At 37.5% G+C, this 26,976-nt stretch overlaps 4 protein-coding genes across 13 annotated transcripts; 1 reads left to right on the top strand and 3 right to left on the bottom strand.

The window, feature by feature from the left end:
* Positions 1-1,996: 1,996 nt before the first annotated feature.
* On the top strand, positions 1,997-6,583 carry LOC103940527 (8-hydroxygeraniol oxidoreductase). Of its 2 annotated transcripts, XM_048571042.1 has the most exons (9): positions 1,997-2,276; positions 3,901-4,062; positions 4,140-4,233; positions 4,375-4,517; positions 4,705-4,742; positions 5,207-5,621; positions 5,736-5,978; positions 6,111-6,269; positions 6,369-6,583. In XM_048571042.1, exons 3-9 carry the CDS (start codon positions 4,182-4,184, stop codon positions 6,477-6,479), a joined length of 1,161 nt encoding a protein of 386 aa, XP_048426999.1. In that variant the 5' UTR covers positions 1,997-2,276; positions 3,901-4,062; positions 4,140-4,181; the 3' UTR covers positions 6,480-6,583. The 2 variants fall into 2 exon arrangements, with proteins under 2 accessions (XP_048426999.1, XP_009348943.1); XM_009350668.3 differs by lacking the exon at positions 3,901-4,062.
* A 518-nt stretch (positions 6,584-7,101) lies between these two features.
* On the bottom strand, positions 7,102-10,138 carry LOC103940529. Its single transcript, XM_009350671.3, has 5 exons — positions 9,946-10,138; positions 9,666-9,783; positions 9,484-9,583; positions 8,410-8,490; positions 7,102-7,447 (listed from the first exon to the last, which is right to left on the bottom strand). The coding sequence occupies exons 1-5, from the start codon at positions 9,983-9,985 to the stop codon at positions 7,307-7,309; spliced, it is 480 nt and encodes a 159-aa protein (XP_009348946.1). The 5' UTR covers positions 9,986-10,138; the 3' UTR covers positions 7,102-7,306.
* A 685-nt stretch (positions 10,139-10,823) lies between these two features.
* On the bottom strand, positions 10,824-20,056 carry LOC103940526. 4 transcript variants are annotated; one of them, XM_018645817.2, is made up of 13 exons: positions 19,903-20,056; positions 19,156-19,304; positions 17,621-18,202; positions 17,233-17,523; positions 16,485-16,570; positions 16,284-16,378; positions 15,898-16,188; positions 15,220-15,723; positions 14,325-15,045; positions 13,936-14,166; positions 13,698-13,822; positions 12,905-13,293; positions 10,824-12,137 (listed from the first exon to the last, which is right to left on the bottom strand). In XM_018645817.2, the coding sequence occupies exons 2-13, from the start codon at positions 19,156-19,158 to the stop codon at positions 11,091-11,093; spliced, it is 4,365 nt and encodes a 1,454-aa protein (XP_018501333.2). In that variant the 5' UTR covers positions 19,159-19,304; positions 19,903-20,056; the 3' UTR covers positions 10,824-11,090. The 4 variants fall into 4 exon arrangements, with proteins under 4 accessions (XP_018501333.2, XP_048426994.1, XP_048426996.1 ...); XM_048571037.1 differs by having other exon boundaries at positions 17,203-17,523; XM_048571039.1 differs by lacking the exon at positions 19,903-20,056 and adding an exon at positions 19,578-19,595 and having other exon boundaries at positions 17,203-17,523; positions 19,156-19,232.
* A 1,162-nt stretch (positions 20,057-21,218) lies between these two features.
* Positions 21,219-26,627, bottom strand: LOC103940525 (GPCR-type G protein 1). 6 transcript variants are annotated; one of them, XM_048571040.1, is made up of 12 exons: positions 26,272-26,624; positions 26,035-26,135; positions 25,563-25,921; positions 25,250-25,334; positions 24,889-24,977; positions 24,281-24,373; positions 24,062-24,088; positions 23,860-23,946; positions 23,443-23,514; positions 22,815-22,945; positions 21,961-22,118; positions 21,219-21,559 (listed from the first exon to the last, which is right to left on the bottom strand). In XM_048571040.1, exons 1-11 carry the CDS (start codon positions 26,484-26,486, stop codon positions 21,965-21,967), a joined length of 1,413 nt encoding a protein of 470 aa, XP_048426997.1. In that variant the 5' UTR covers positions 26,487-26,624; the 3' UTR covers positions 21,219-21,559; positions 21,961-21,964. The 6 variants fall into 6 exon arrangements, with proteins under 6 accessions (XP_048426997.1, XP_009348931.1, XP_009348930.1 ...); XM_009350656.3 differs by having other exon boundaries at positions 21,219-21,545; positions 21,957-22,118; XM_009350655.3 differs by having other exon boundaries at positions 21,957-22,118; positions 26,272-26,623.
* Positions 26,628-26,976: the final 349 nt, after the last annotated feature.

Below are 26,976 nucleotides of genomic sequence, written 5' to 3' on the forward strand. Positions count from 1 at the left end.
GGAGAGAATCTTACCGCATCAAATTGTTGTTGAATGCTGACTGGCTGACAGCCACTTCGGCTCCGACGACTAGAGGCGTGAAGGCACTGAACATCAGAAGTTTGAGTACTTTTAATTTTTTTCAATTTTCTGAACAAGAGATCGTTTAATGGATGAGAGATCTTCTCTCTCCGATTTTTCCAGTCGGGCGTGTGAAATCAGCTTCTGGGTCCAATCAGATTCGGTTGCTGAAGCAGAAATGCTTCAACTCCCTCGGATAACAGGGCTCTTTGACTCGATTCTTCAGATTCAGCTCTCTGTTTTCAGTTGCAGAAAAATGGTGTTTCAAAACTGGTTTTGATTTCGAATCACTCCTCACCAACATTCAAACCAATCTCACTACTACCCAACGTCCGTCGATCAATCTCGATTCTCCGTTTTCAATCAGATTGCGAAATTGTTTAAAAAAAATTCAGCTATGATCTTGGTTTTGTCATCTCTTCTATAAACTCCAGGTGTTGGGTTTTACGTTTAAATCCAAATTCCTACAAAATTAACAAACAATTCAATTAAAGTTCCACGTAAGAAACCATAACTAAGATTTTAAATGTTACTTCAATTATCTAATGCTGCAAAAAAAAAAAAAAAAAAAAATAGTTGTTCAAATGGACAAGGGAGCTTTGAATGGAATCAATGGAGCAAAGAATTCATAGCTTGGGATGAATGAGATTTTTTTCCCTTTGGTTATGAAGTTTGAATGAGTTAACATACTTGATGGAAATGTTAATTCTGGGCTTGAATTAGACTTCATCATGAAGATTCAAGTCTAAATTTTTCACTACGAGGATTTAAATCCAAACATTTCACCATAAAGATTATCTTCTGATTACTTATCACCGTAAGAACTATTAATCCAATATAGCCTAATCTTTTTTTTCTTTTACATTGAAATATTAATGTTTAGCAAAACCACCATAAAGCTTGGCAGCAAAAGAAAGAAAGCACCATTTATGTATACATGTACGTTTGTTTGACTTGGGAATTTGGATCTATGATGTGTGTAATGTCGTTTCCGCCATACGTTGGTCAGCAAAAGCGAGCTAGCGTGTTCACCCAAAAAAAGAAGCTAGCTAGCGTATGTTGGATTCTGTCTTTGGGAGGGGACCAATGGAAGGTGGCCACGTGGCCAAAATACAGAAATCGTTGAAAATCGCCAAAATGCAGGAACCGTTGAGAGAGATGTTTACATTGCAATAGATATATAATAATTATGTGATAGTTTGATTTTTATATTGAGATGCTTTTATTGATAATGAACCTATTATGCGATGTTTTCAGGATATGAAGCATCACCGATAACAATTGCAAGTTGTTTGTATTGATAAATTATTAACAACATTAATATTGTCTATTATCTAAAAGAATTTGATTACCTACATTTTTGGAACCTATTATGCTTTTAAATTTAGCCCCTCTCCACGAAAATTCCTAGTTTCGCCAATGGCACGACTGTATTCACAAGAAGAACAAAGTTAGCTTAGCAGTTGTTCGAACTGCACGCCACGTGGGCGTTGTGATTTTCAGAGTCAACAGTAGCTAAAATAGTTTTTTTAATATTGTTGCTAATTTAATAAAAATTTAGAGTTTCTATTGGAAGCAACTCTTACAGTTTTTTTCAACTGGGCGGAACTGGCCACATTAGAGCAGTTCCACCGTGGAAAAGGCCTCCCTAGGCAATACACTATGTTATCCACCCAGTGAACAGTAACTGCCCTTAATGAACAGCAATCGTCTTTTGCATCTCTACCGTTGCACTTCAATAACCCTGGCAATAGGCAATAAAATATTAGTATTTATTTATTTATAAAATAATACAAAATAATTTTTAATTTTTCTCCTATTCCCTTTTTCCTATTCCTTTTCCTTTTCATTTTTTTTTCCAAAACACTCTCTTTGTCCCTTTCATTTGACCGATTCCCTCACATACTCTCTATCATTTCCCTTACACACTCTCTCTCTCTCTCTCTCTTTCTGTGTCTCTCTACCAACGCCCCTTCTCTCTCATTTATGAAACCTCTATCTCTTTAATCTCTCTCATTCTCTTTCTCCAGCTCCGAGAGCTCTCATCCTTCATCTTCTTCGAAATTGAAGCAAATCAAACTAACAAACTCTGAAATCTCAATCCCCTGGATGAAAGGAACTCGAATATATCCTTGCATGCATCATCAGAGCACCATTTGGGTGATCCACCATTGAAGCCGAGAGCTTCAAGCTTCCAATGCTCAAACCCAGATGAGGTTATTGCCCTACTTCAATTGCTTGAGTTATTCTCTGGTTTTTTATGTGTTTCGAGTTGAAACCCTTGGGTTTAGTCTCTGCCATTTGTCTGTGGGTGTATCATCAGCCTTAGCAACAAACTCCGACAAGAGCCGTTAAGTTCGAAGCCTGGGTTTTTTTTTTTTTTTTATTAGTATTTTTAATTTTTATTAATTTTATATTGTGGCTAACGTCAACCCATGTCATACTCCCTTCAGGCGCTCGGGACGGCACGAATCGCCGGGCCTCTCCCTTGGGCCTGCTCGGGCTCGCTCGCCAGCACACGCTGGGCTTCATCACTCGGGCATTCAAGCCCTGTTCCTAAGCCTGTCCTTCGGGCTGGAGCACACGGTGGAAGTACTCTTAGGCATGTTGTAGCTTTGCCAATGGTTGTAGGGGGTAGGGGGTGGGGGTCGTGGAACATAAAGAGAAGGCAATATTAGCATGACCAATCAAGGGTGGCTTAGGAAAATGATGCAAAAATGTTATGGAGACATGCTTGTTTGTTCTTTTCTTTTCATTAGAATTGCAGAAGAAAAAAGGAGACATGCTTGCTTGTTGTCTTCTCTTCGTTGGAATTGGACTCCTACTCCTAGATCTGCAAACAAAGCAGGCTCATACGGCTGCATCGTTAGTGATACGGAGGGGTGTGCTCTTCGAGATGGGACTATGTGCCCCACCCCTTTCTTGTTGGTGTTTTGTCTAGGGATGGAATCCCTTGTCCCCCTTCTTGGTTGTAGGGTCTATTTCCAAGCTGGGGTGAAAATAGCCCCTGTTGAGGTAGATTTTTTGGTAGCGTTTTGGCTAGATAGCTAGTTTTTACTTATAGAAACATTTATGTTCCTACTCTATGTAAGAGCTGTGCTTATCTTCTCCTTGTCTAAGGAGTCTTTTTATATTTTCTTCCCCATGCTGCTTTGTTAATGGGATTCCCCATACTGCTTTGTTAAAGGAATTCCCCATGCTGCTTTGTTCATGGTATTTCCCATGCTGCTTTGTTAAAGGAATTCTTCATGTAAGAGATGTGTTTATCTTCATTTTTTAAATATGAGATAATACGTTATATGTTATTATACAAGTAAAAAAATTTATTTTTTAAATATTCTAAGGTACATGTGCATATTTATCGAACGCATTAAAAAAATCTCTGACCTTCTCCAACTTGAATGTGGTCGCATAATTGCTTTGCATGGTCCGTTGGACCATACATACAACTTAAACATTATTGTACTAAGAACATACGTAAATGTTATGCATGCATGATGTCAGTCAGTCAAAGTCAGAGAAACAATTAAAAGTGTAGAAGTCTATCCAATTCAATTCGATCGGTCGAAAGCCGCCGATCCAGATGAATTAATAATTTGGTTTCCAAGTTTCCATTAGTCGTTGTTATTAAAAGGGATTAACAGTAGTTCAATTACGTACTTATCATAGTTACTGCATATTAATTAGTCCTGGTTGTTTGAATTTTGACAAGGAAGAGAAGAAGAAATATTTTAACAATTTAGTAAAGGGAGCTCTTAGCCATCCGTTTGTATTTTCACATTGGAGAGAGACAGTGTTCTCCCTCTCTCAAGGGTTTTACACGATAGTTTTCCTTTGTAGGACTTCTCTCACACGCCACAATTCCCAGTTCTAGTTGCATTAACAATTAATACAACTTTACATTAATATTTCAACACTGGTCCCATGGATGACGGACAGACAGAGAGCGTTCATATCGCAACTGGGTGTATGGGAGGGATCGCTTATCAGCCTCCATATGGAGTATTAATATTTTATTCCGACGCTTTTCATGACCGGGACTAATTAAATTAAACTCAGAATCCTATATATACATGCAGATGTCGATTCCTGTTTGATCCTTATATTCGATCAGAAATACAATGTCATCAATATCAGAGAGGAGCCGCACATCACAAGTCATAACATGCAAAGGTATGTCTATTGCCTAATGAATGAATTACGGCCTGCACACAGTAGGTATTGCATATATAATATGCATACAAATATATATAATTAAGTTCATTAATACATATAATAATTAATTAAATGTGATGTGGTGGCGCATGCATGCAGCGGTGGTATGCTGGGGAGTAGGAGAAGCATGGAAGGTGGAAGAGATAGAGGTAGAGCCTCCAAAGAGGTCTGAAGTTCGGGTGAAGATGCTCTATGCCAGTTTCTGTCACACTGATATCTTGATCTCCAAAGGACACCCAATTGTAATTACTATTACTACCTCAACTCAATATTCATCCCTTAATTTATAACAGTAATAATCATTATATCGTTTACTTAATTAATTTGATCTTGTAGTTAGGGTTTATTTTCTTTCTTAATTTAGGATGGTCTTGTGAAAATATTTTGACAATTAATTAAGAGGGCCTGCGGGTGTGCTTTTTTTTTCAGCCTCTCTTCCCTCGAGTTCTTGGTCACGAAGGCGTTGGGTACGTACATACGTAGTATTGTTCATTATTCATTTATATATATATATATATATATATATATATATATAGAGAGAGACACACTTTTTTACACATATTTTGACACACATTTTTGTGGGGCTCACTTCGTAATATACTTTAATGATCTAACTGTTTATTTTTTATGTCTTACCTCAAAGTTCATGTCTATAAAAAAATTCTCAAATCCCAAGCTATATTTATTTGTAGAACCGTATTAGTCAATCTTCTTGACAACAAATGAAATGCCTTAATAATTTTGGATTTGTCTAATTTTTTGCAATGATAGTCCATAAATAATGTACTAAAATTTAGACTGTTCGGAGAGTTGCAATACATCATAAAATCAGCCCTACAAAATAGATATCACAATGTGTGTCAAAAGCGTGGATCTTAACCCTGTACATGCCAACTAATTTTGCTGCATGCATATTTGCGCGCACATGCAGTGTGGTGGAGAGCATCGGGGAGGATGTAAGAAACATAAACGGAGGAGACGTGGTGATTCCAACGTTTGTCTCAGAGTGCGAAGAATGCGAGAATTGCGTGTCGGGAAAGACAAACATGTGCCTGAAAAATCCTTTATCCTTCAGCGGTCTAATGCCGGATGGCACTTCGAGAATGTCCGTTGCCGGACAAAAGCTCTACCACCTCTTTTCTTGCTCCACATTGTCCGAGTACATGGTGGTTAATGTTAACTACCTCCTCAAGCTTCCTGGTATTAGTACGACGAGTCCTAGTCTCCCCCACGCAAGCTTCCTCTCGTGCGGATTTTCTACTGGATTTGGGGCTCCTTGGAAGGAAGCAAAGCTTGAAAAGGGATCAACCGTCGCCGTCGTTGGTCTTGGTGCTGTTGGATTAGGGGTAAGTACCAGTACTATGTAATGACATTTACTAGTAATTAAATGACTAACTATTGTATTCATCCGAGTAATCAGCTGTAAACAAAAACTAATTAATTAAATGGCCTGGCGACAGGCCGTTGAGGGGGCTAGAGCGCAAGGTGCGGCTAGGATCATTGGCATCGACAAAAATGAGAGGAAAAGAGGAAAAGGAGAAGCATTCGGAATGACTGATTTTATAAACCCCGACGACGACGATGATCGTAAATCGGTTTCTGAGCTGATCAAACACTCAACAGCCGGAATGGGTGTTGATTATTGCTTCGAGTGCACTGGCTTTGCCCCCTTCATCAATGAAGCGCTTGAAGCCACAAAATTGGTATATACTCTACTCTTTTTTTCTTTTCTTTTTTTCATTTTGTTTTTCCATACGAGGAGTACGAAATCTGTTCATTTAATTTCATCTTTTTTATCTGTTGCTTGATTGCATGCATGGTTGTGCTTGTATCAGGGAACAGGAACGGCAATAGTGATTGGAACCTCGACTGCAACAAGCGTTCAAATTAATTCCCTTCCCCTATTGTGTGGACGAACCTTGAAAGGCTCCATATTTGGAGGGCTCAAACCGAAGACCGACCTTCCCGTTATAATCGACAAATGGATGAACAAGGTGAAGTACTAGCTCCTAACCCAAAGTCCTCGATAGATATGAGAATTGTGATTGACAATTTCCGTTTTCATTTGTTTTTAAAATTGATTTTCCCCACAGGATATGCAGCTCGACAAACTTTTGACTCATGAAGTTCCTCTGCTAGACATAAACCAAGCACTCGAGCTTTTAAGGCACCCTGATTGCGTCAAGGTTCTTATCAAGATTTGATGGCCTTGCTTGCCTGTATGCATCTTGTTACAAATAAATGACTTCATTCGAGCCCATATGTATTGTCGACACAAGGAATAAACGAACATTGATATGTTTTCGGATCTCTAGAATCTGAATAAGTAGTGAAATATATAAGCATCATCTAATGTTCGCCCGTATCACAATATTCGAATAGTCACACAGATAGATAAGTACAACCAACCTTAGAAGAATCAAGTCAAAGCCCTAAGGTTCCTAAAATAACTGCAGCTCTCCAATCTAGCAAAAAATAACAGAGTAGGATAAATCCTAATCCTACGTTGCAACTAAAGAATACATAAAGATCACACATGGCCAGCTGGAAGAAAACTAGCGACATGTTATTCGACACTGAGAAGTACAACTCCCAACACTGCTAAGGCGATCGAGCTGCCCTTCTTTTGGCCTGTTTTCTAATCTTGACCAAAGCCTTGCACAGGACTATTTCAATTAAAGCCAAATAGCCTATCAGCTACGTCTTCAGCACTTGAAAAGATCAATCATGTTCATGTGAAACAAAATATACTAAATTGTTACTTGGTTCAGCTCAATCAGAAGACATCTGAACTAGGAATTTATCCATTACGTACAAACTCCAAAAGGCTAGAAATCCATTTATTAATCCTCCAACTTGTAATCACAATTATGATTGAAATGGCAGCTTTTGCAAAGTCTGACTACTATAACCAAAGTACTGAAATAAACAACATCCTCCAAAACAATTATGGCAAGATCACATGGTTACACATCCAGTTTTAAACCCCATTAATTAGCTCCATTGGTACCTCAAGAGACTGAAACAAATCTCACATGGTAGCTTCTACTTCAGGATCAATTTTTATTGGCACAGTGGGCGCATCATTGTTCCCACCTCTCAAACGAGAAGACACATTGTCAATGGCTGAATTGAGCTGGCTTATTTTTGCATTCAATGTCTGCCTGGTCTTCTGCTTTCCAGAAAAATGAAAATGAGTTAATATTTTTTTGAGCCAAAAAAAAGGGATTTTTTTTTTAATGGATTGCATATCCAACATGTGGGAAAGGGCGGATGTCATAGGGATCCCAAGTCTCTGCATTTAGAGAAATCTAAAGCATTTGATTCATCTAACGGAATCCATTATTTCACATCAGAATAATTGTATTACATTTAAACTCATGTTTTGTACCGTATCACTTGCTACCACTCCCCCTCTTTAATGAGTTCTATTTTGTTTCTACCCTCCATGCTCCTTGTTGATTGTTCATCTTTTCCCAGTAAGAAAACAAATTCCTACTCTTTCTCCCGTCTCACTAGTCGAAAACCGAACAGTAAAGTCATATTCCTTTTCTTTTTCCATTTTAATTTTTCATATGTTTGTCCATCTCTTCAATTTTTAGCTTTCTCAATCTTTCATACATTTGAAAAGCTTTTAAAGACGTATCTAACAATGATTGACTAGTTTTCTTCTATAATTGATTTGATCGCAAAAAAGGGGTCGGCCTTGCCCACCCATTATTTCCTAAACCTGTTGACTTGCTTAGTTGGGAAATTTGAAGAGATTTAAATCTCAATTGCATTGGGATTCAAAAGATCTTCATGAACAAAATAATTATTATATAAAACAAAGAATAAGTGGATTTTGGCTTTGCTTGGATCGGGAGCAGTGAGTTGGGAGATGAAGAAATTTATATTGTGAGGCAGTGGGGATTCTGGGCAAAATTAAAAGTCAAAACAAAAATAACTTGAAAAGAAAGTAGTGAGTGATACGGTACAAAACCTGAGTTTTTTTTAACAAAAAACGTAAGTTTTTAATTTAAAAGAATTATAATGATATGGAAGACTTAGTTCTGTTAGATCAATCAAATGATTTAGATTTCTCTAAATGCACCAAAGCTAAATGTAAAGACTCGGGATCCATGTCCCAGTTACCTCCAAACCTTCATCGTCATATATAGGTCTTCTTGCCTTCCGGAATCCATATTCATCTTCATTAAGTAGAGATCTTCTAATCTGCATAAGACAAAAGTGAAATCCAGAATAAAAACCCATATGAAAAAACAGATGCGGAATAGTCATCCTATACTTCAAGGCATGACTGGATGAGGGTTTTGTATCAAGGGATTTAGTCAACATTAGCAAGAAATGCACTACAAAACATTAGATAAGGCGATTGAAAATGCACTACAAGAGCATTACAAAGTCACTCCACAAAGAATTTTCAAATGGCTCCTTTCTAGTAGTCATTTTACAAATCCCTCTATCTAATGTTTTGCAGTGCATTTCAAACCCCTTGGTACCAGGAAATCATTCATCAAAACACAAGATTAAGGGTCTTTGTGCGAAAACATGTAGCCAACAGGAATCAAGACCATATAAAGAGCACTAAATGTTGACAGACAGATAACAGTAATCTGCGGATAAGGAGCAGGAGCACAAGTTGTCAATCTTTTCATTCATACGGAGCAGTTTGCATCCTGAAATCAATGGGAGCATGGGAATCTAAAATCTAAACTTACGTGATCAATTATGACTGGGCATGTCATCAGACAAAGTTGGTGCAACAAATTTCAAATTTCTGCAGTAGAGCATCATTACAGTGATCTCTTTGCTTGCATCAACAGTATAGTAAATCACATAATACTACAGGGAAAGGATATAAAAGTAACATCCTACAACAGTCAAATAATGGATTTACTCTACCAAATAATTCTTCTATGTTTAGAGCACTACAAAAATAATATTCAAAAAAAAAAAAAAAAAAAAAAATCTTAGCAATGATTACTCCAAGGAAGCATGGTAATTAGGACAATATTACTCAGTTCTCTTTTGGTAAGCATACAGATTCCACTACATTCCATCCATGGGTTAGGAACTTAGGTGTTGAATATGTGTAAAAGCGTATATTTAGGAAAATAAATTAATAAATAAATATGATGAACACAAATCGAAACACGATGAATACTGAAGCTCAGAAGAGTTATATGTGGGATAATATGGAAGCACCTGTGGAGCAAAAACGTAAGCCAAAGTCCCAAAGACAGCACCTCCTAACACAAAACCAGCGACGAAATCAGCACCGCCGCCGCCGCCTCTACTGTCGTCACTGCAGTGCAGCACATACAAAGGAATGGAATAAAACGGAGAGCAATTGAGAAATTGGAATTGGTATGGAAATGGAATATGACCTGTACTCGGCACGAACGGCGAAATTGCGATTGGTTCGCAGGTGAAAATGTTTCCTTTGGGATTGGGCCTTGGCAGAGGACCACAAAACCTCACGCGCCTTCAGCTGGCATCCGCTGCCTGCACCCATTAAACATCACTAGAGCATCAGCCTAAACAACACAGAGAGTCACAGACGATATTGCAATTTACAGATACACAATACATTGCCACTGTTGTTTGTTGTATAAATTAATTAACAATAAGAATCTGCTATTCGAGATTTCTGATCGAGTCACATACCTGCGAATGAGGTGGATAGAGGAGCAAAGCAGATCGCCATTAGATTTTAAAGACACACTCAGAAATTACAGGGAGAGAAGCTGCAAGAAATGGGCGTTGCATATTAATTATAGTCCGCCCGTCTTGTAATTAATTAGGATAAACACTCTTAGGGTAATAATACACATTTGAATCACTTTATTTCCCTAATTGCCCCTTTTGCTTTGACAAGGGAATTTCAATTTGCCTGTACGCACACAATAACTCAACAACGGAGGGCAATACCGGAAGCAAGCACAGTTTTTAAAGTTATACAGCAAAGCTTAATTGGATTCTTCCGCCCCCGTTCGCTCCACCCTCCACGGGCCATCCCCTCGGACACCGATTCGGCTTAATTGGATTCATTGTTTTTTTTCTTTTTCTTTTTGATAATTGAATTGAATGAAGTGAGTCGAGCTTGATTTGAGATTTGTAAGTGCTGTCCTTGAGTTATAATTAGTGAAAGAGAATATTACTATTGATTTGAAACTTGTCGGTTACAACTTATTAGTGAAAAATAATATTACTAAACTATTGTACTAGTTGATAATTGATGCAACATGGTTTGATAGTGCACTTATGGTATGCATATTTTTAAACGTTTAGTTCCTTTTTCTGGAAGCAAAATGATGGGAAATAGTAACAAGGAAATAACTTCAGTTTGTTTAGTAAAAAGGAGTTTAAATTTGTTTCGACGTTCCGAAGTACGGCTAATTACTGCTGTCCTTGAGTTATAAAGGCATCCATTGGATTGGACGGTTGGACAGGATTGGATCGGCAAAATACATCGTAGTTAGCAGACGCATCAAAGATTCAAAAGACGAAAGAAGAAGAAAACGTAGGAGTCAAAACTTGGAAGATTCAGCAACACATTGGTTTCAAATTCCTATTGGTTCTTAAAACTATGGTGGCTTATTTCTCTTTATATACAAACAGCCGTAACAGTAATAGTAACGCACTCAATTACCAAACATCTAAAAACAGTATTCAAATACTAAGAAAAAGTACCAGCAAATCCTATATTTGAGAAAGATGAACGACGGCAACCAGGCAAGATCATCAACCACAATTGCCACATGCATTTCAAACGCAACGTAATGTACATAACGCAGCAATTCATCTTCACTTCATTTGTCTGGCAAGCGCCCAAAGAGCAGCAGTGATGTATTCACATGGTGTCTTTCAGGCAGAAGCTGCTCCGGTTTTGAAACAGGTTTCCCAGGTTGTTCCTTGTCTGGGAATGGGAATGAAAGGGAAAGGGAAAGTGACGCAGACACGTCATCATCTTTCTCATCCACCACCGCTGCTTCTAAGGGCTTATCTTGGTTGTTAACTTTCTCGTCTGCTAACCCAACAAAGAAGGGCAGTATTCCCTTATTTTGTGGTTTTGTTTCTCCCCCTAGAGCTAGCTCGAGACTTGGGAACCCTTCGCGAGTCTTATCCACATACCCTGATGAGAAATCTTTCCATGGCACCGAGTTGCCAACCGGCCCAAAATGCTGTACATGCCGTGAATCCAAAGGAAAGAAGTACCTTTCAGTATTTCCCAAGTCCTCTGGAATAACTTTCTCCTCACAGGCTTCAAAGCATCTCTTGTCCTTAACCACAGCTTCTGTACCTCTAGAAGTGCTACAGCCATCAAATCCACTTGAACCGATTTTTGGCTTCTTCCTATCAATCTCGACATCCATCTGTGTGATATTCACCTCATTCCATGGCATTTCTTGAGTTGTGGCTGCAGAAGTTGTTCTCTCTGAAATAGGTATGTCTGGGTGTTTTCTATCACTAGGCTGACAAGAGTCGACTCTGGCTGTCAAGTCTCTCACCAAGGCTGCTTCTGATTCCTTATATCCATAATCTCTCCTCAATTCCCTCTCTTGTTTAAAATGAGCTTTATCCATCCTCACTCTGTCCAGAATCACCTCCTCAACCCCTCCCGCGATACCAACCCTTTTCTTTCTATCTGGAAATCTGTCATCCCCAACACTCCTAGAAACGGCTACCTCTCGACTGGAAACAAGACGAATCTCCAGAGAATCAGCATCTTCCCTATCAACAGAAGTGACCCAATGCACTTGCCTCTTCTCACCCTTGTTGGAGCTATTTGACCCAGTTGTTGGAATAGAAGACTTAATTTCTTTACCAACTCTGCTTTCTCGAAGACAACTTTCCTGCTGCAGAATGTGAGACAATAACCCTTTAGTAAATATACACACACACACACACAAATCTCAGTGACCCAAAAATATATACACATCACAGTACCAACATTTAAGAAACAAATTTTGACTAGGTAAGTAAATTGAACCATGAAACGAGGGCCAAGCTTAAAATACCAAACCTTCCCAATAAATTATCCCTCTATAACACAGCTAATTAGTGGAGTAGATTACATCATAGGACATATCACTCAGCGAGTCAACACATAGCACGGGCATCAATAAACATTCTCAGACCAATGGATGATCATTGTGGAGTCAAGTTCTGTGACATCAGTAATGCCATCTATACTTCTACACCAAAGTGCATGGACTAAGCAAATAAGGATCTTTTGACTAAAGAAATAATGTCATTTAGGTCTTGACCACTGGCGAGAATAAATGCAGAACATCATAATCTAAAAACATCTCAAAAAGTATAGCAACACTGGTCAAAATTGTTCATCTTCACATTTTTAAGAGTGAAAGGAAACAAGTGGTGCAACCATATGATTGATGACATCAATGAAGTCTAGCACAGATGTTAGAAAGATACAACCACGCTGCAAAGAAAAACACTGAAAGAAATTAATCTCTCAGCATGAGAGAGAAAGAGAGGCCAGCCAAGCCACAATATGGTTTCACACCCCGAATGAGGAACTGAAATACAAAAATCAAGGACAACAACCACCATGATGCACCTTATACATTCTGGAAAAAAGGAAAAAGAACAAGAAAGTTACCAGGCAAGGAGTGATGTATTCAACTCCTTCAGACAAGCCAGCATTGTTTGTTGTGTTGGAATCAACCCTACAATCCTGTACTGCCAAGTTCACTTTTGAACCTAAACGCACTTCTTCACGATAAGTATCTTTGTTCTCACAATCCTTGGTAACTGTGGGGCCCATATGCAGAGAGGCATTGGAAGCAGAGGGAACATCAAAGGATCTGTCAGAAGGAGAAGATTCATCTATATGCTTGGGTATACATATGTTCTCGGACAATGTCATGCCATCAGTAGGAGCTTTATGAAATGAGTTGCTCAAGCTAGGAACACATGTCTCGGTAAAATCTAAACAATGCACCCTCATTGTCCTGAACACACCCCAAAGGAAAAATAGCATATTCCAACCTGCCAATGACAGAAAACAGATTTCAGCAGACAGACTCTAGGTCAGCAAGAACAATGCTATTGCCACAAACAGTTGACAATAAAGAGCAACTACTGAACCAATAACCAAAAATGAGGTCAAGCTGAAAGCACTTGAGGACAGGACCAAAAAGGCAAAAACATCAGCAAGACGAGAGAAGCAGCCAATTATTTAAAAGAAGACAGCATCATACAGATTACAGAACATGAAGATTATCCATATTTCTATATATGCTCCATAATTACAGGTTCGCAATATTAGCATCAGAACTTATTTAAGCATTAAGCAGTTTAAGCCACAACTTACACACAGCACAACCGCATCAAACATATTATCACTCGGTAGAACACCTAACCCAATGTAATGAAACTTCAGAATTCCTTACGTTGTGATTTCTCAGGAAGCTGATTGGATGGGAATATCAGAAGTTCAACACCATCAAAATTCCCTTTGAGGGCTAGATCATTCTTGACCATAGCATCCAACAGGCTGTTGTAGTGTCTTTCATAACTGCATCGAAAATTGAAACGACTGCATAATAGGAAATATAGAAAAAAATGTTGTGGAAATAACAAGACTTTGAAAATATTAAATGAAGTGTATGTCTATCACTAATTCACTACCTATCAAGATCTTTAGCAAAGAAATAAAGTGCAATATTATCTTCTTTAGCGCCACTTTGACGGAACTGTGATGGCCATACACTCAGGCGAGGAACTTCATTCAGAGAAACTTTGTGCGGAAATTTGTTTACCACTTCAGGGACCTTTGGTGATGCACAAGTCGACAAGTGAGCTTGAATTCCACCACATAAATCCATAAAATTTCCACCTCTCTGCACTTCAAAACTTCCCCTGCATGAAAATAAGATAAGCCTATCTTATAAGACATTGTCAATGGAACAAAAGAAGAGGAAAAAAGGAGAAAACTAACACCAGGAAGAAAAGGAAAGAAAATGTAGAATATGAAGCAGACAAGATTTGATAACTAATAAAAACCAAGAGAACCATACTGCCAGATGTATTCATATTCTGGAATGGCTGTTGTCTTCACAAGAACGGACATCGCTCCTGAAGCATGATTATGCAAATCTTTCACTGTAGGCTTGCCAGGAACAACAGAAACAGAGTATGCCACTTTGGAAGGGAACCCAGAATCAATGGGCTGCACTGTAAGCTGCTTTAAATTATTGACAGTTGTATTCTTGGAAGAGTCAGAAGTAGAAGTCCCAAGGATTGCACGTCCGTCAGGTGATTGCTCTTGAGGAGCTACTTCATAACTCGAGTCCATGTTCGGCGTTGAAGACTCGTCAGACTGATCGAATACTCTTTTCTTTCTGTATATTTCAGACTTTCTAAGCACAGCTGCATGAATAGCATCTTTCAACCTGTTACCTCTCTGGATCTCCTCCTTAGAACCTCTCGGAGCAGAAGCATCAGTACCAGAAGCCTGTGAAATTACAGGTCTACCAAATTCCGCGTTAATTCCTATCTCTTTACATTTTAGACTAGCTACAACAGCAGGCGTACAGCGAACAGAGCTCTCCCTGGCTTTATCATCCTGATCTATCATTTCCCCTGATTGTGGTAACACATCTTCTGATGTTCCATCTACATTACAGTGTAATTTCTCAACAGTCACAGAGCTGGATAAGGATTCATCCTTAAAGCTAACATGGTTTAACTTTTGTTCAGAAGCAGAACTAGACATTCCATTCATAGATGAACCTCCACCTGCAATGGAAAACACACAGTGATACTTTAGGTTATTAACACTATCTAGTCCAAGATACATAACCATCAAACAAACCAAACAAAGAAACATAAAAGTAAGGCACAACCTCGAGCTTGAAGAACACACAAGTACAGAACTAGCCCAATTTCACAATCAAGAAGGAAAAGATTTACCTGAAGTAATTTGAGTGTCAAAACCTTCACGAGTTACACTAGATTTTGATGTACTTAATTTTCCATCAGGTAGTGCAACCTTTGGCTCACGATTGCTCACAGATGAAAGCAAACTAGTTTCACCACGAGATGCTAGGTCACTCTTAGGAGTTGAGACAATAGAATTAGCTGTTGTAAAATTAGCCATGGGACGGTCTAGTTTGGACAAATTTTTTCTTTCAACGGCACTCCGCTCTTTTGCCTGTTTCAATCCTTTAAGATCTGAAACATGGCTAAACTTTGATGAGAGCATTTTAACTTTTGATTCAGAAACATTCGAACGCCCTGAGCTAGCAGACTTGAAAGACACAGACTTGCCCATAATTATGGGCACCACCCTCTCCTTCATATCAAGGGAGGCATGTTCTTTAAAACCCTTTTGCTTGTGAGGAACAACTTCATCTACATGTTTAACTTTTGGTTTAGAATTTAACGTGTTGAACGAATTTGACTTTGAAAATGTACCTGCAGGCAGAAATACGATGAACTGTTGTTCTTTCTTAATATAGAACTCTAAAAAATGTAAAAATGGGAAACAACAACCCCACCTAGACATCAGAAAGCAAAAGAGTTGCTATAGATAAAAAGAGGGGTAGAGAGGGAGCATGAAACATGTATCCTGCAGCAATTACTACTCACCCTTGGCCCCTATGCCATTTGAAGGAGAACGTGCAGTTTCTGATATATTATTAGTACCCTGAGAAGTCTGATAAGCTGGCCTCAACCTATCCTTATCTAAGCTTTTGAATGAAGACTCACGTGATAGAGCACCCATTCTCTTAGGGCTAGATGGCTTTGGTGATCCCACCCGCATTTCAAGACCCTGCCTTTTCACAGAAGGAGCCACTTCTGTGTTTTCTGCAAGTCTCTTATTAGAGAATTGTGTACTCATAATCGCTTTCTCCTTTCTTTTCACCTCCATATCTGAACCTTTAGAATTCAAATACAGAAAAAGATTATGCATTTCACAGCTAAGTAACAGCACATTAGCATGTGTTAAACTAATATAATTCAATCTGCTTTACCTTGCTTCTGGTTGTCAGTTTCCTCGGTATACTTGCATTCCTCACACAGCCATGGACCTTTAGGAACTCTCCGAAGCATTTTTCGCATACAATAGCTGCTTTCAGCAATAATAATGTTTAGAAAATTTTGATCAAAAGCATCAGAACATAAAATATCACAAGAAAAATCCTGACAGCAAAAATAGGATGAAAGGCTATTACATGTGTTCTGCACCATCACTGCACCTACTACACATGGCAAGCATATCTTCTCGACCTGCATCCCCACAAATATCACATACTTTTACCTGTTTATGACCCCAAAGAAAAGGCAACAGTTTTTAGTTTTTCAGCTCATAAGTGAAGAAGCCAATACAGGAAATGAGAAGCTATAAAGCATGTCACCCACAGATAAAACTGAAGCATTCATAAAGTCTCCAAGAGGAGCCAATAACAAAAATGGATAGACAACCCTTCCTTGTCTTTAACATGATGCAACCATCCAAAGTCTACTATCTCTGACTTAAAGCATAAGATAATTAGACCTCAATATAGATGAATACATCACGCATAATGAGCACCAATCCGCTGGGGTAACATCCTTCAAATTAAAATGTGATGTTCTAGCATGAAAATAGCAAACATTTACAAATTTTTAACAAATAAAGGGGGATGTTTTCTTAATGACACTGAAAAAGCTGCAAATACTTGTTTTCTCTTTATTATCTTGAAATATGCTAATCAACATTAGGTTTGATCAAACAATTAAGTTACAACGACAACATGAATCAAGAAGCGTATTTACAAATCTTCAGACTACTGGCAAGAAAATATCATTTTATATGAAACCTTATAGGGAGACACGTGAAGCCAGAAAAAATATTGAGGGGGAAGAGACACAAAGAATAAACAAGAATTTGTGCAAACAAGTCATACATACAAATTTTATGGGGGATGGGAGGGAACTCACATCATGCTCCACAATGTCTGATTCATCACTGTCATCCCCAGATGCAGATTGCAAGGGCTGCATGTCAGCTACTTCGACCAACTCATTCGACATAACATCTTTGTCACCATGATCCAAACATTTTGACGCTTCATCTTTTGGGTCTTGTCCGTTACTCTCTACTTCTATCTTTGGACACAATTTTGTAGGGACCCCTAAACTTTTATAAGGAACGAATTTCTGGCCAGCAATAATATCTGACTCATTCTTAAATGATGAATCAGCATGTCCAAAAAATTCTGGCAGTTTTCCCTGCATATGATAAGAGATGCATCCTCTCCTAAATCAGTACAAAATTGCATAAAAGGAAAGAGATGACCAATCCGTGAGTAAAAGCAAGAGTTTGCACCTTTTTTGTGCTATCACCAAAATCTGCAGGTTTTACCATCTCTGACAAGACTGACTTATGTGCCTTTCCAGATTCTTCTGTCCCTAGACTACCAGCTGAAGCTAAACTACAAGACAAATTCTTCCATTCTACGTTCCTGTTATGGTTATTGACTGCCAGATTTGCATCATTGGCTCTGCTTATACATGAAATGTTATCATCATGGACTTCAACAGCATTTTCGGATGTATCAGAAGACCTCATGGTTGCTTTGCTTTCAGCATTTTCAGACAAAGAATCATGACTTGAATTAACGCTAAGCAGGTTACTTGTCTCGCTGGTGGTATGTTGTAAACTGTCACATGCTTTTCTCTTAAAAGAAGATGAAGTATCTCCCACATTGATAGAATATTGACTAGCCGCATTAACACGACAGGTTTCATCAGAAAATTCATCAGTCCTTGACCCCATAAAAGATCTATTACGATGCATACAAGATGAACAGGGAGCAGAGCACAAGTTGCAAGTCCCAGACTCGCCACTAATATGAACCTTCCCACCACTGGAATGCTTACCAAACTCTTTTAAAAATTTAGATGACACCTAATAAATACAAAGAAATAAATTAGTAGTCGAAGCAATAATTAAATTAACAATGGAGGATTAAAAAGTTATAGGAAAATCCTGACTTTGCAGCATTGACCGTATCAGAGCATGGGCAACGTAAAAATCAAATAACTGAGACAAATCCCACACTCAATGTCACTCTCAGCTTAAGGGAGTAAGAAAAAAAAAAAATCATATGCAGGAAGCTGCATGTGAGAATCCCTTCAACTGGCCGGTAATATTCCCACAAATGAAAATTACTAAACTTGGAATTTGGAAGAAGGAGAGAACTTTTAAATTGATATACGACCATTCCCTTGTTTGGATTTATAATAAACATAGAGATGTATAATTTGAAGTTCATAATTTTCCATCTAAATAGTTGTAATTTCTAAAATTTCAAAAGAGTGAGTATTTTAAGAAAAACAACTATGTACACCGCCATAGCCATGACCTCCACTACCTGTTCATCACCACCATCACTTCCACCCTGAACACATCTACCAAACACTACCCCACATTTACAAATTGGTGGCTATAAAAGAACAAAACATAAAATTCCATCTTTAAATCCCATTACACTTTAGGTTAGCCAAGCAAAAAATTTGACAAATTCTAGAACAGTGAATTCCATCATTTTAAGTTGTATCATTTTGGAATTCCTCAGTCTCTCCAATTTCCTCGTTCAAACTTATGGTTAGATTAATGTATAAGGGAAATTCCTCCAAGGTTCCTAAAATCTGAATTCAATCATCCATTACAACACACTCCTAATAAGCGAGAAATGGCTAGTGAAATTATCAAAACCCTAATGGTCGTCGGATGGTCAACGAAAAACCTGAAGTTTAATTGCCTACTTTCTTTGAAATAAGGGCTACTGCATGATATAGGAAAAGAAAACTGAAAATAAACAAAGAAGAAAGAAGGCAAATTACCGAGAGTCATCTCACCATAGTCCTCTGAATATCATGATCAACAGGTCGGCCCTTGCATGCAATCACTCCCTCTCCAAACTCAAAACTCCAAACTGCTGCGATATAACCAGAATTACATTAAGCCCAATCTCCGGTACCCAATAACAGAGTGCGGACTCCAATTACTGCATGAAAAGTGAAAAGTAAATCAATTTAGAGAGAGGCTAATGCAGCAGTGAAGATGCAAACCAAACGCAAATTAAATTATTAAAGAAAAGAGTTTTCTATCAGGACCCAAAAACCCTATACCATGAAATCCAAAATTCCCAATACAAAGCCACTGCCCATTGCCAATCAATCCAATCATCAATTCAGCAAGTAATCCGATCATACAAAACAAAATCAAGTAATCAAATCAAGAGACGAGAAGAAAAGCATGTCGGTTGAAAATTACGCGCCTTTGATTTCAGAACTGCCCCTTCATCCCTTCCATCCTCCCTTCGTTCGTTCGCCGAGGCAATCGTCCGTCCCAAGCCCCAACCCTAATCTAATCTAATCGAAACCCAAACAAACACTTGGTAGTCCAATGTCCTGCGATGCTGCTGCACGTTTCGATTCGATTCGATTCGATTCAATTGAAGCCCTAACTTTCCAGCAAATGGCATTCAAATCAACTCTCAGACCAGAACCAAAATGACCATCTACTCTAACCACACACAATCTCATTTATTTATGTATATAATATATAAATGTCTTTGTAAAACTACTTATATACATATATACCTCATATATATTTTCTTGTTGCGTCTCTCTATTCCTTGTGAGCTTGGGGAATTTCAACTTCATACTCTCCCTCTGTGGAGATTTATTTTCTATAGAAAATGAGTGAATGAGAACATTTTTAGATTTGGAATTTAAGTGCGGGTCTCCCGTATTTTAAATTATTAAAAGGGCCTTGTCTATTTTATTTTATTTTATTTTTTCATTTTGACCTTTACCAATTTAACATCACCGTTTTTCTTCTATTAGATACTGTACAAAAATAAAATTTATGAAGTCTAGCAGAAAAATCGTTAGGATTTTAATAAAGTAGAAATGCCATGGTAAAACTAAACTAAGAAAAATATGACAATTTCAAAAGGAAAACAAAAAAGTCATAGTAACATCAAATATTAAATAAATAAAATTAGGTAAAATTTACCCATAAACAAAAAAAATATTATCCTTACCAACTTGATTAGCGATTCCACACTTCTCACATTCGATCCAAAGGTTTGCTTGATATTTGCTTTTAGTAGAGCCAAAACAATTTACGAGAACCAAAAGCCTTTTTCACTATAATTATTAAAAAGATGTAATAATAATCATGGCTCGTAAAAATGTTTTATAGAAAAGCACATGTTAAACGACTCTTCTTAAAATCACTATCGTGTAGTAATGTGTAGTATGAAAGCATTATTCTGGTTCATATACCAAAGACCAAACCAAACTTTACTACTGACAGAAATTCTATTAAATAAAAACAATTTATAGAGAATCACTTTCTTTTAAGAAGCACTCTAAGTGCTTTTTGCTTCTAAGGTTTATTTTTTTAATAATAATTTCAACATGTGTTTACTTGAAGCACTTCTTGAGCAATCTTAACGGCCCTAATTCTCATGAAGGTTGATCCCAAAACACTATTGTTGGTACAAATTTGAGCGTAAAAAAAATTTGATCCCAACACATAAATATTTGTAAGTTTTTATCATTAATGTAAATCCAAAGTGTGAGCCTCACGAATCACAATCAACCTAAATGGATTTGCGGGCACACCTAGGAATAATTTAAGGGAGTTTTAACAAAAACTCACGGTACCATATTTTTACACCAAAAAATCAATCATGTACCATTCACTTTACCTTTTATTTTGTCCTTATCATTAAAACTCAAAGTTTTCAATCACTTTTGATAAGTTTTCCTATAATTTAATTTGCATTTAGTCCATCCCCGTCACAGTTCACTTCAATTAATGAGATATTTAGTACCAGTACCCTTCTTGCTTTGATGAATTCTAAAGCCAAAAAAAAAAATATATATATATGGGACTAAATCCAAAGTGTAGGAAGAATTCAAGCGTTGAGGGGAAAAAGTAGAGAATCTGTACGTGGCAATGATGGCATTATGGCAAAAGCATAAGACAAACAAACTAATAAGGATGGAGGAGCAACTTTTGTGGTTGTCAGATTCAACAGCACCTCCTTCATCCTTTCCTTTCCCCTTCCCATTCTCAGCATACAATACCAGGCAGCCCTTCGGCCCGTTCTGTTTAAAACCATCCCCGCCATCAACATGACAACCGACTGTTGTTGGATGTAATCCATTCGGATTTATCATCCTTTGGTCGATCATGTATGAAGAGTTAGATCCAACATACCATTTAGCACCTGCAAGGCAATGGCTGCAATTTTTTCCATATAAGAAGTAGAGAATACAAGAAAGCCTATCATATCATCAGAAAACTTTAATAAATTCAATATAAAATTATACTTGTCCATATTTGAAATTCAAAATCCAAAACATCTTGCATATGTGTCATGCTACAACAAAAGATACCTAGGCTACAAATTACTTCATAGAATAATTAGACCGAGTGGATATCAGATAATGAAATAAATTATATTTGAAATGAATTTGAAGTAACTATTATGCAATCAGTCATTTAAAATCCATAGTTCTCTTCTTTTCTTATTAAAATCCTGGCATATAAGCTCGCAAAAGTCTAAACAAACAATTTAACCTTTACATTTAATCCAATTCTTATCTTTTTGGAATTCAAAAGGTAAATTGTTACATACTTGCCATATTAATCAATCGGGTGTTTGTCAGCTTGCCGAGAAGTATAATGTGCAGAAAGCAAAAGCAAAGAAAGGAAAGCACTGGCCACAAAGATTGCATCAAACCATCGGTGATAGAAGTCAAACTGAATATCTCCACCCAATACATCTGTTATGATCATCCTGCCAAGAGATAATGGCTCACTCTTTAAAACTCATTCATCAGCTCAGAAGCTACCTAAATGACGGACTGAATGCAATCAAGCTTATATGACAAAAGACAAAAAACTTCTGACGGCCATCATTTGGAAAATCTGCACTTTGAGACAGGACATGATTAAAGCCAGAGTCTGCAGTTTACAAGCTTCAACGTTTTCATTTTAAATACAAATACGGTAATACACTTTTACAATGACTAGGATTGTAAACCTTTTTTCAAGTAAATATGATTGTTATTAACCTTTTAAACAATTTCATTTAGTCATGAAGTAATAATATCTTTTATATAGCATGGTATTATAATACCATCTTCGCGCCAATACTACTGTCATTATATGGGTTCATCTTGCAAGCCAAAGTATTTTGGCCGGTTTCTGTATTAAACCCCTTTGATACTTCGATATGTAGTATAGATAGAAGAATAGAAGAAAATGTTTTTGTTTCACTAAGAACATAGTCAACATCTAATTTCAAGTAATTGTACATAAATTTCATTTCAAAGTAGGAATTTTAGGTGCACTGTCTACACTAAGAGTAAAATAAACTTGCACTTAAGCTCAATACAACTGACCGAAATTCATAACATAACCATGCCATTGAACATCAAGGGAAGACAGAAGAACAAAACCAAAAGTTGACAAACATAAAATATCAGCATACCTGTACTCAGTCGCCAAGCTTTTCCTTATCAATAGAATAGAGGACACAAAGTACATTCCCATAATTTCAGAGAGAAACAATACAACGTTGCTAGAAGATCCACTTCCAACTCTGGAAACTGCAAAAAAAAACTGTGCACAGCAGAGCAAGAAAGTTAAACCATAAAGGTGATGTTTTATGTTTCCATCAGTTGCTCTTCAACAACCACAGACCACTAGGCCTATTCCCAGAAAATGATTAAAATGGGACGAAGGCCTATTCCCAGAAAGTGATTAAAATGGGACTAATGCCTGGGTCAGCTTAATTCATTTATTTTCTTGATATAATTGCGGCACTAGCATGTACAACCTAAGACCAATGTGGGACATCTGGTTCTTATCTCCAGATCCAAAAAAACTGTCTTTCAAGTTTCAACTTTCAGCTCCTGAGTTCCTTAATACAGTGGCCTACCCCTTTTGTATGCAACTCGGTCAAGAAAAAAAAAAGCCAAGCATTCAGAACTCATTTCTTTTCCCTCTAGAAACTGCAGACTGCATTTTGAAAGTCAGTCTCAAGAAATCCAATCAGCGGATTGTGGTTCTCCAACTTAAATAAGAATAAATAGTAAGGCAGGCATAAGAAGGATTACCTTCATTAAATTTGTCAAGAATCCACGAACTGATATAACAATCAACATTCCAATGAACAAGAGTGAAATATACTGTCGACAAATGAGAACAAATGAAGTGTCAACCATGTATAAGATTATATCATAAGATTCAACTGCATATTTGCAATCCATAGTAGTAAAAATGTCACACGAAAAATAGCCCACATGAAATAAGGCCAAAATCAGGATTACAATTGTTTGAAACTGTGATTTGCATATAGCCTGTACCACTAAAATGGGAGTCCACATTATCACAAAAGTAATATATTATGTAACATGCAAGTTTGTCCATTGAGAGGGAAAAACACCAATATATATTATTTAACTGCAAGCATGCAGTTTTAGATAGAAACCAAAAGGTCTGCCAATGAAGGTGTAAATGTTAAGCTAGCTAACCTGTGATAGCAAGGCTGCATTGATACCAATGTCAAAGAACTGCAAGAATATGCTAATTGCCATCGTCACAGGATCCACAGAGCCAGCCTGTCAGAGAATGTATTACTATTTACCGAAAACAAAAATGGAAACTAATAGGGCCATCAGAAACAGACATGTAAGCAAGTGATTATAGGTAATACAAGAGACATGAAAGAATTACCTCTTTGAAAACAACACTTTGCAAAGACTGCACAGAGAAATTAAAAGTAGTCAGGCACTACTCCAAAAATCAATAGTAACTTCAAGAAACACTTGGACAAGTTTGAAACTTTCCATCTTTGTTAACATGAAGAAAATAAAATTAATGTTGGCAAACTATGTAACTAAAGTATTTTCAATTCAAACAACCTCATTAAGTGAAAAAAAAGGCATCTCATACCTTAATCATTTTATATACACAGTAGACTGAGCATGCATAACCCAGTAGGTTCTGCATATGACCCTTCCAGGTTCGAGAATAAGCAGCAGCCTCCTGTCAAGTAAGACTCATATAAATCTTCTTTTCACCACTTTCAATTTTCAATCAGCTATGCTTCACCACATTTTAGCCATTAAATATGGGCAAACATTATTATGCCCTAACTTTAGTTAACCGGGTCATTTTTATCATCTATTACACTCTTGAATGGCACATGGAATTGAGTTTTAAATAGCCTACACAAATTTCCAATTCAGAAATCTTCACTTGTAAGTTGTAACACCTTCAATTAAGAGACAACAGTTTTTAAAAAACTATCGCGGTGAATTCTTAATGGTTTTGAAGAGAAATTTCCCTTCATCCAAGCTAGCACCTAAGTTCCAGTCTTGCACCCAGGTTGAATAAAACCACAATGGCTAAGGTGCATTTTAGCAAAAGTTTTTGAAAATTGTAGTACCTAAAATAACAGATGCATGGTTCAGTACAAACAATCACATAGGTCAGCAGTCCCATAGGGAATCATTTAAAATCTATATCATATAACTGAAATTACAGAACTGGAAGTAAACCTTTGCTTGACGAAGCTCATATATTTCCAGGAATAGCTGCTTTGAAAGCTCTTCCAATGCTAGCACTTCTGCTTCCATGTTTTTGATATCTAAAAGAAAAGGGGACGGGAGAGGGTTGGGGGGGGGGGGGGGGGGGGGAAGGAGGATAAGTGAAATAAGACAACTATGACGTCTTTACAGAGTAATTGCACTATGTTGATGGTCTGGAAAGCTTAATACGACAACATATCTAGTAGGTCTCAATGCATGCAAATAACACGGCTAGAGAAGTATTAGAGAACTTTAAAAATTAAGCAATCAATTATTTCAAAACAAAATATGCAAGATCTTATCATAAGGAAAAACATAAAGTAATACCAACCTTGCTCCTTTTGATCATCTTGCACAGATCGCACAACAGTGCCAACAATTCTTTTAAATAAAGATCTAGCTTTTAATTTCTGCAACTATAAATTTAATTAGGCACAAGTCGGGATTAGGTTTATAAACACTGCTAATAACTAAACCCTTAAAGAAATGCTAATACAAAATGCAGTTTCTAAGTAACACCAATTTGAACAACAGAATAAGATTATGATAGAGTTAGCACATTGAAATACGACAAAAGTATAGAAATCAAGATGCAAGAGTTTTAACACTTTGGAAACGGAAAAGTATAGGATAGTGAAGAGAACCTCTTCTGGTCCTTGAATGCGTTCCATCTCCATTTGAGAAAGAATGATTTTCTTCTTCTTAGCAATACAAGTCTCGATGGAATGCATGAGCTGTGTTTCCAAGGACTTGATCTCAGTTTCCTCAATTTCTCGGATAAAGAGAGATAAGTAACTATAGGGCAAATTGACAGCTCCAAAACCGGACAAGACAGCCATGACAGTAACGCCAATGACGCCAATGCGACTGACCAACTGAGGCATGGTGAAGAAGCCTTTATCGGGCGAAGGCATAGGGAAGTGAATGCCCATGCGCCAAAAAGCATAAAGGAAGGAGAGCAAGAACAAGAAGGATCCAAGAGCAGCGCGTTCCTTCCGAAACCCTGAGATGAATAGATGAAACGATTGGAGTTTAAATTTTCGTAAACTAGTAAGTATGGTAGTACAAGGTGTTTGTTAGAGGCTATGGGGCCCTGGAGGCAGTGGGTAGGCGTACCATTGTTGCAGAGCATCAAGAAACAATGATAATAAGGCAACATGAAAACCAGTAACAGTATGAGACAAAACAAATCGAGCTTCCAGTTGAGCCATCGGGCCCTGCAACCAAATCATACAATTTTATGTATTTATTTTATAGAAATCAAACGCAAATGCAAATTATTAAATTATGCAATCAATCATGAAATTATAGTTTCCTTGTAAACAGAAAAGGAAAATGAAAAAAAAAAAAAACCTTTGGGAGAGAAGGGGGATGATCTCGAAGAGGACGAGCTGCAGAAGATTGCAGGAGAAGGCGAAGACGACGCTGAAAATGATCTGAACTAAGACCCTCTTCTCTTCGTACTCTTTGTAGAGCCTTCGGTTCAAGAACCACAGCCCCGCCCATCCCAGCAGCCCTAGCGATCCCAACGCCACCACTCCCTCGTAGATTGCCCAACCCCAACCCATCTATTCTCTCTCTTCTGGGAATGAATTCGATCCTCGATCCCCCTCCTCACTATTGAGCATTGACTATCCTGATCGAATTCGTAAGGGCATCCTCCTAACTTTTCATACAAACCATATTTCAATTCAATCTCGAGACGTTAACTCACTGGCAAAGTGGGAACTAGGAACGATTTCTCCTGTTTCATTTTTTTTTTCTGAGGGAATCTTTTTTCGGTTTTGTCGGTAAAAGAGAGAATGAAGTTTTGTCGCGGGGAAAATTCCGTTACGTTAACGTTTTTTTTTTTTTTTTTTTTTCTTTGTGCGCATGTTAGTGAAAAATATGTGAAGCATATTGTTTTGTGGAAGTAAATTTTTCAAAAATACTAGATACGATATACTTGATACAACATACTTGATACAATAAAAATAAGGGTATTTAGAGTTTTTAAGAGAAAAATAAAATTATATATGACACCACCGTTGTCACTATTATTAGCACTACTTGGCCGCC

This window comes from the organism of the source record quoted next, unplaced genomic scaffold (genome assembly GCF_019419815.1).
Source record: "Pyrus x bretschneideri cultivar Hongxiangsu unplaced genomic scaffold, Pyrus_bretschneideri_v1 Contig57, whole genome shotgun sequence".
NCBI classification, from domain to species: Eukaryota; Viridiplantae; Streptophyta; class Magnoliopsida; order Rosales; family Rosaceae; genus Pyrus; species Pyrus x bretschneideri.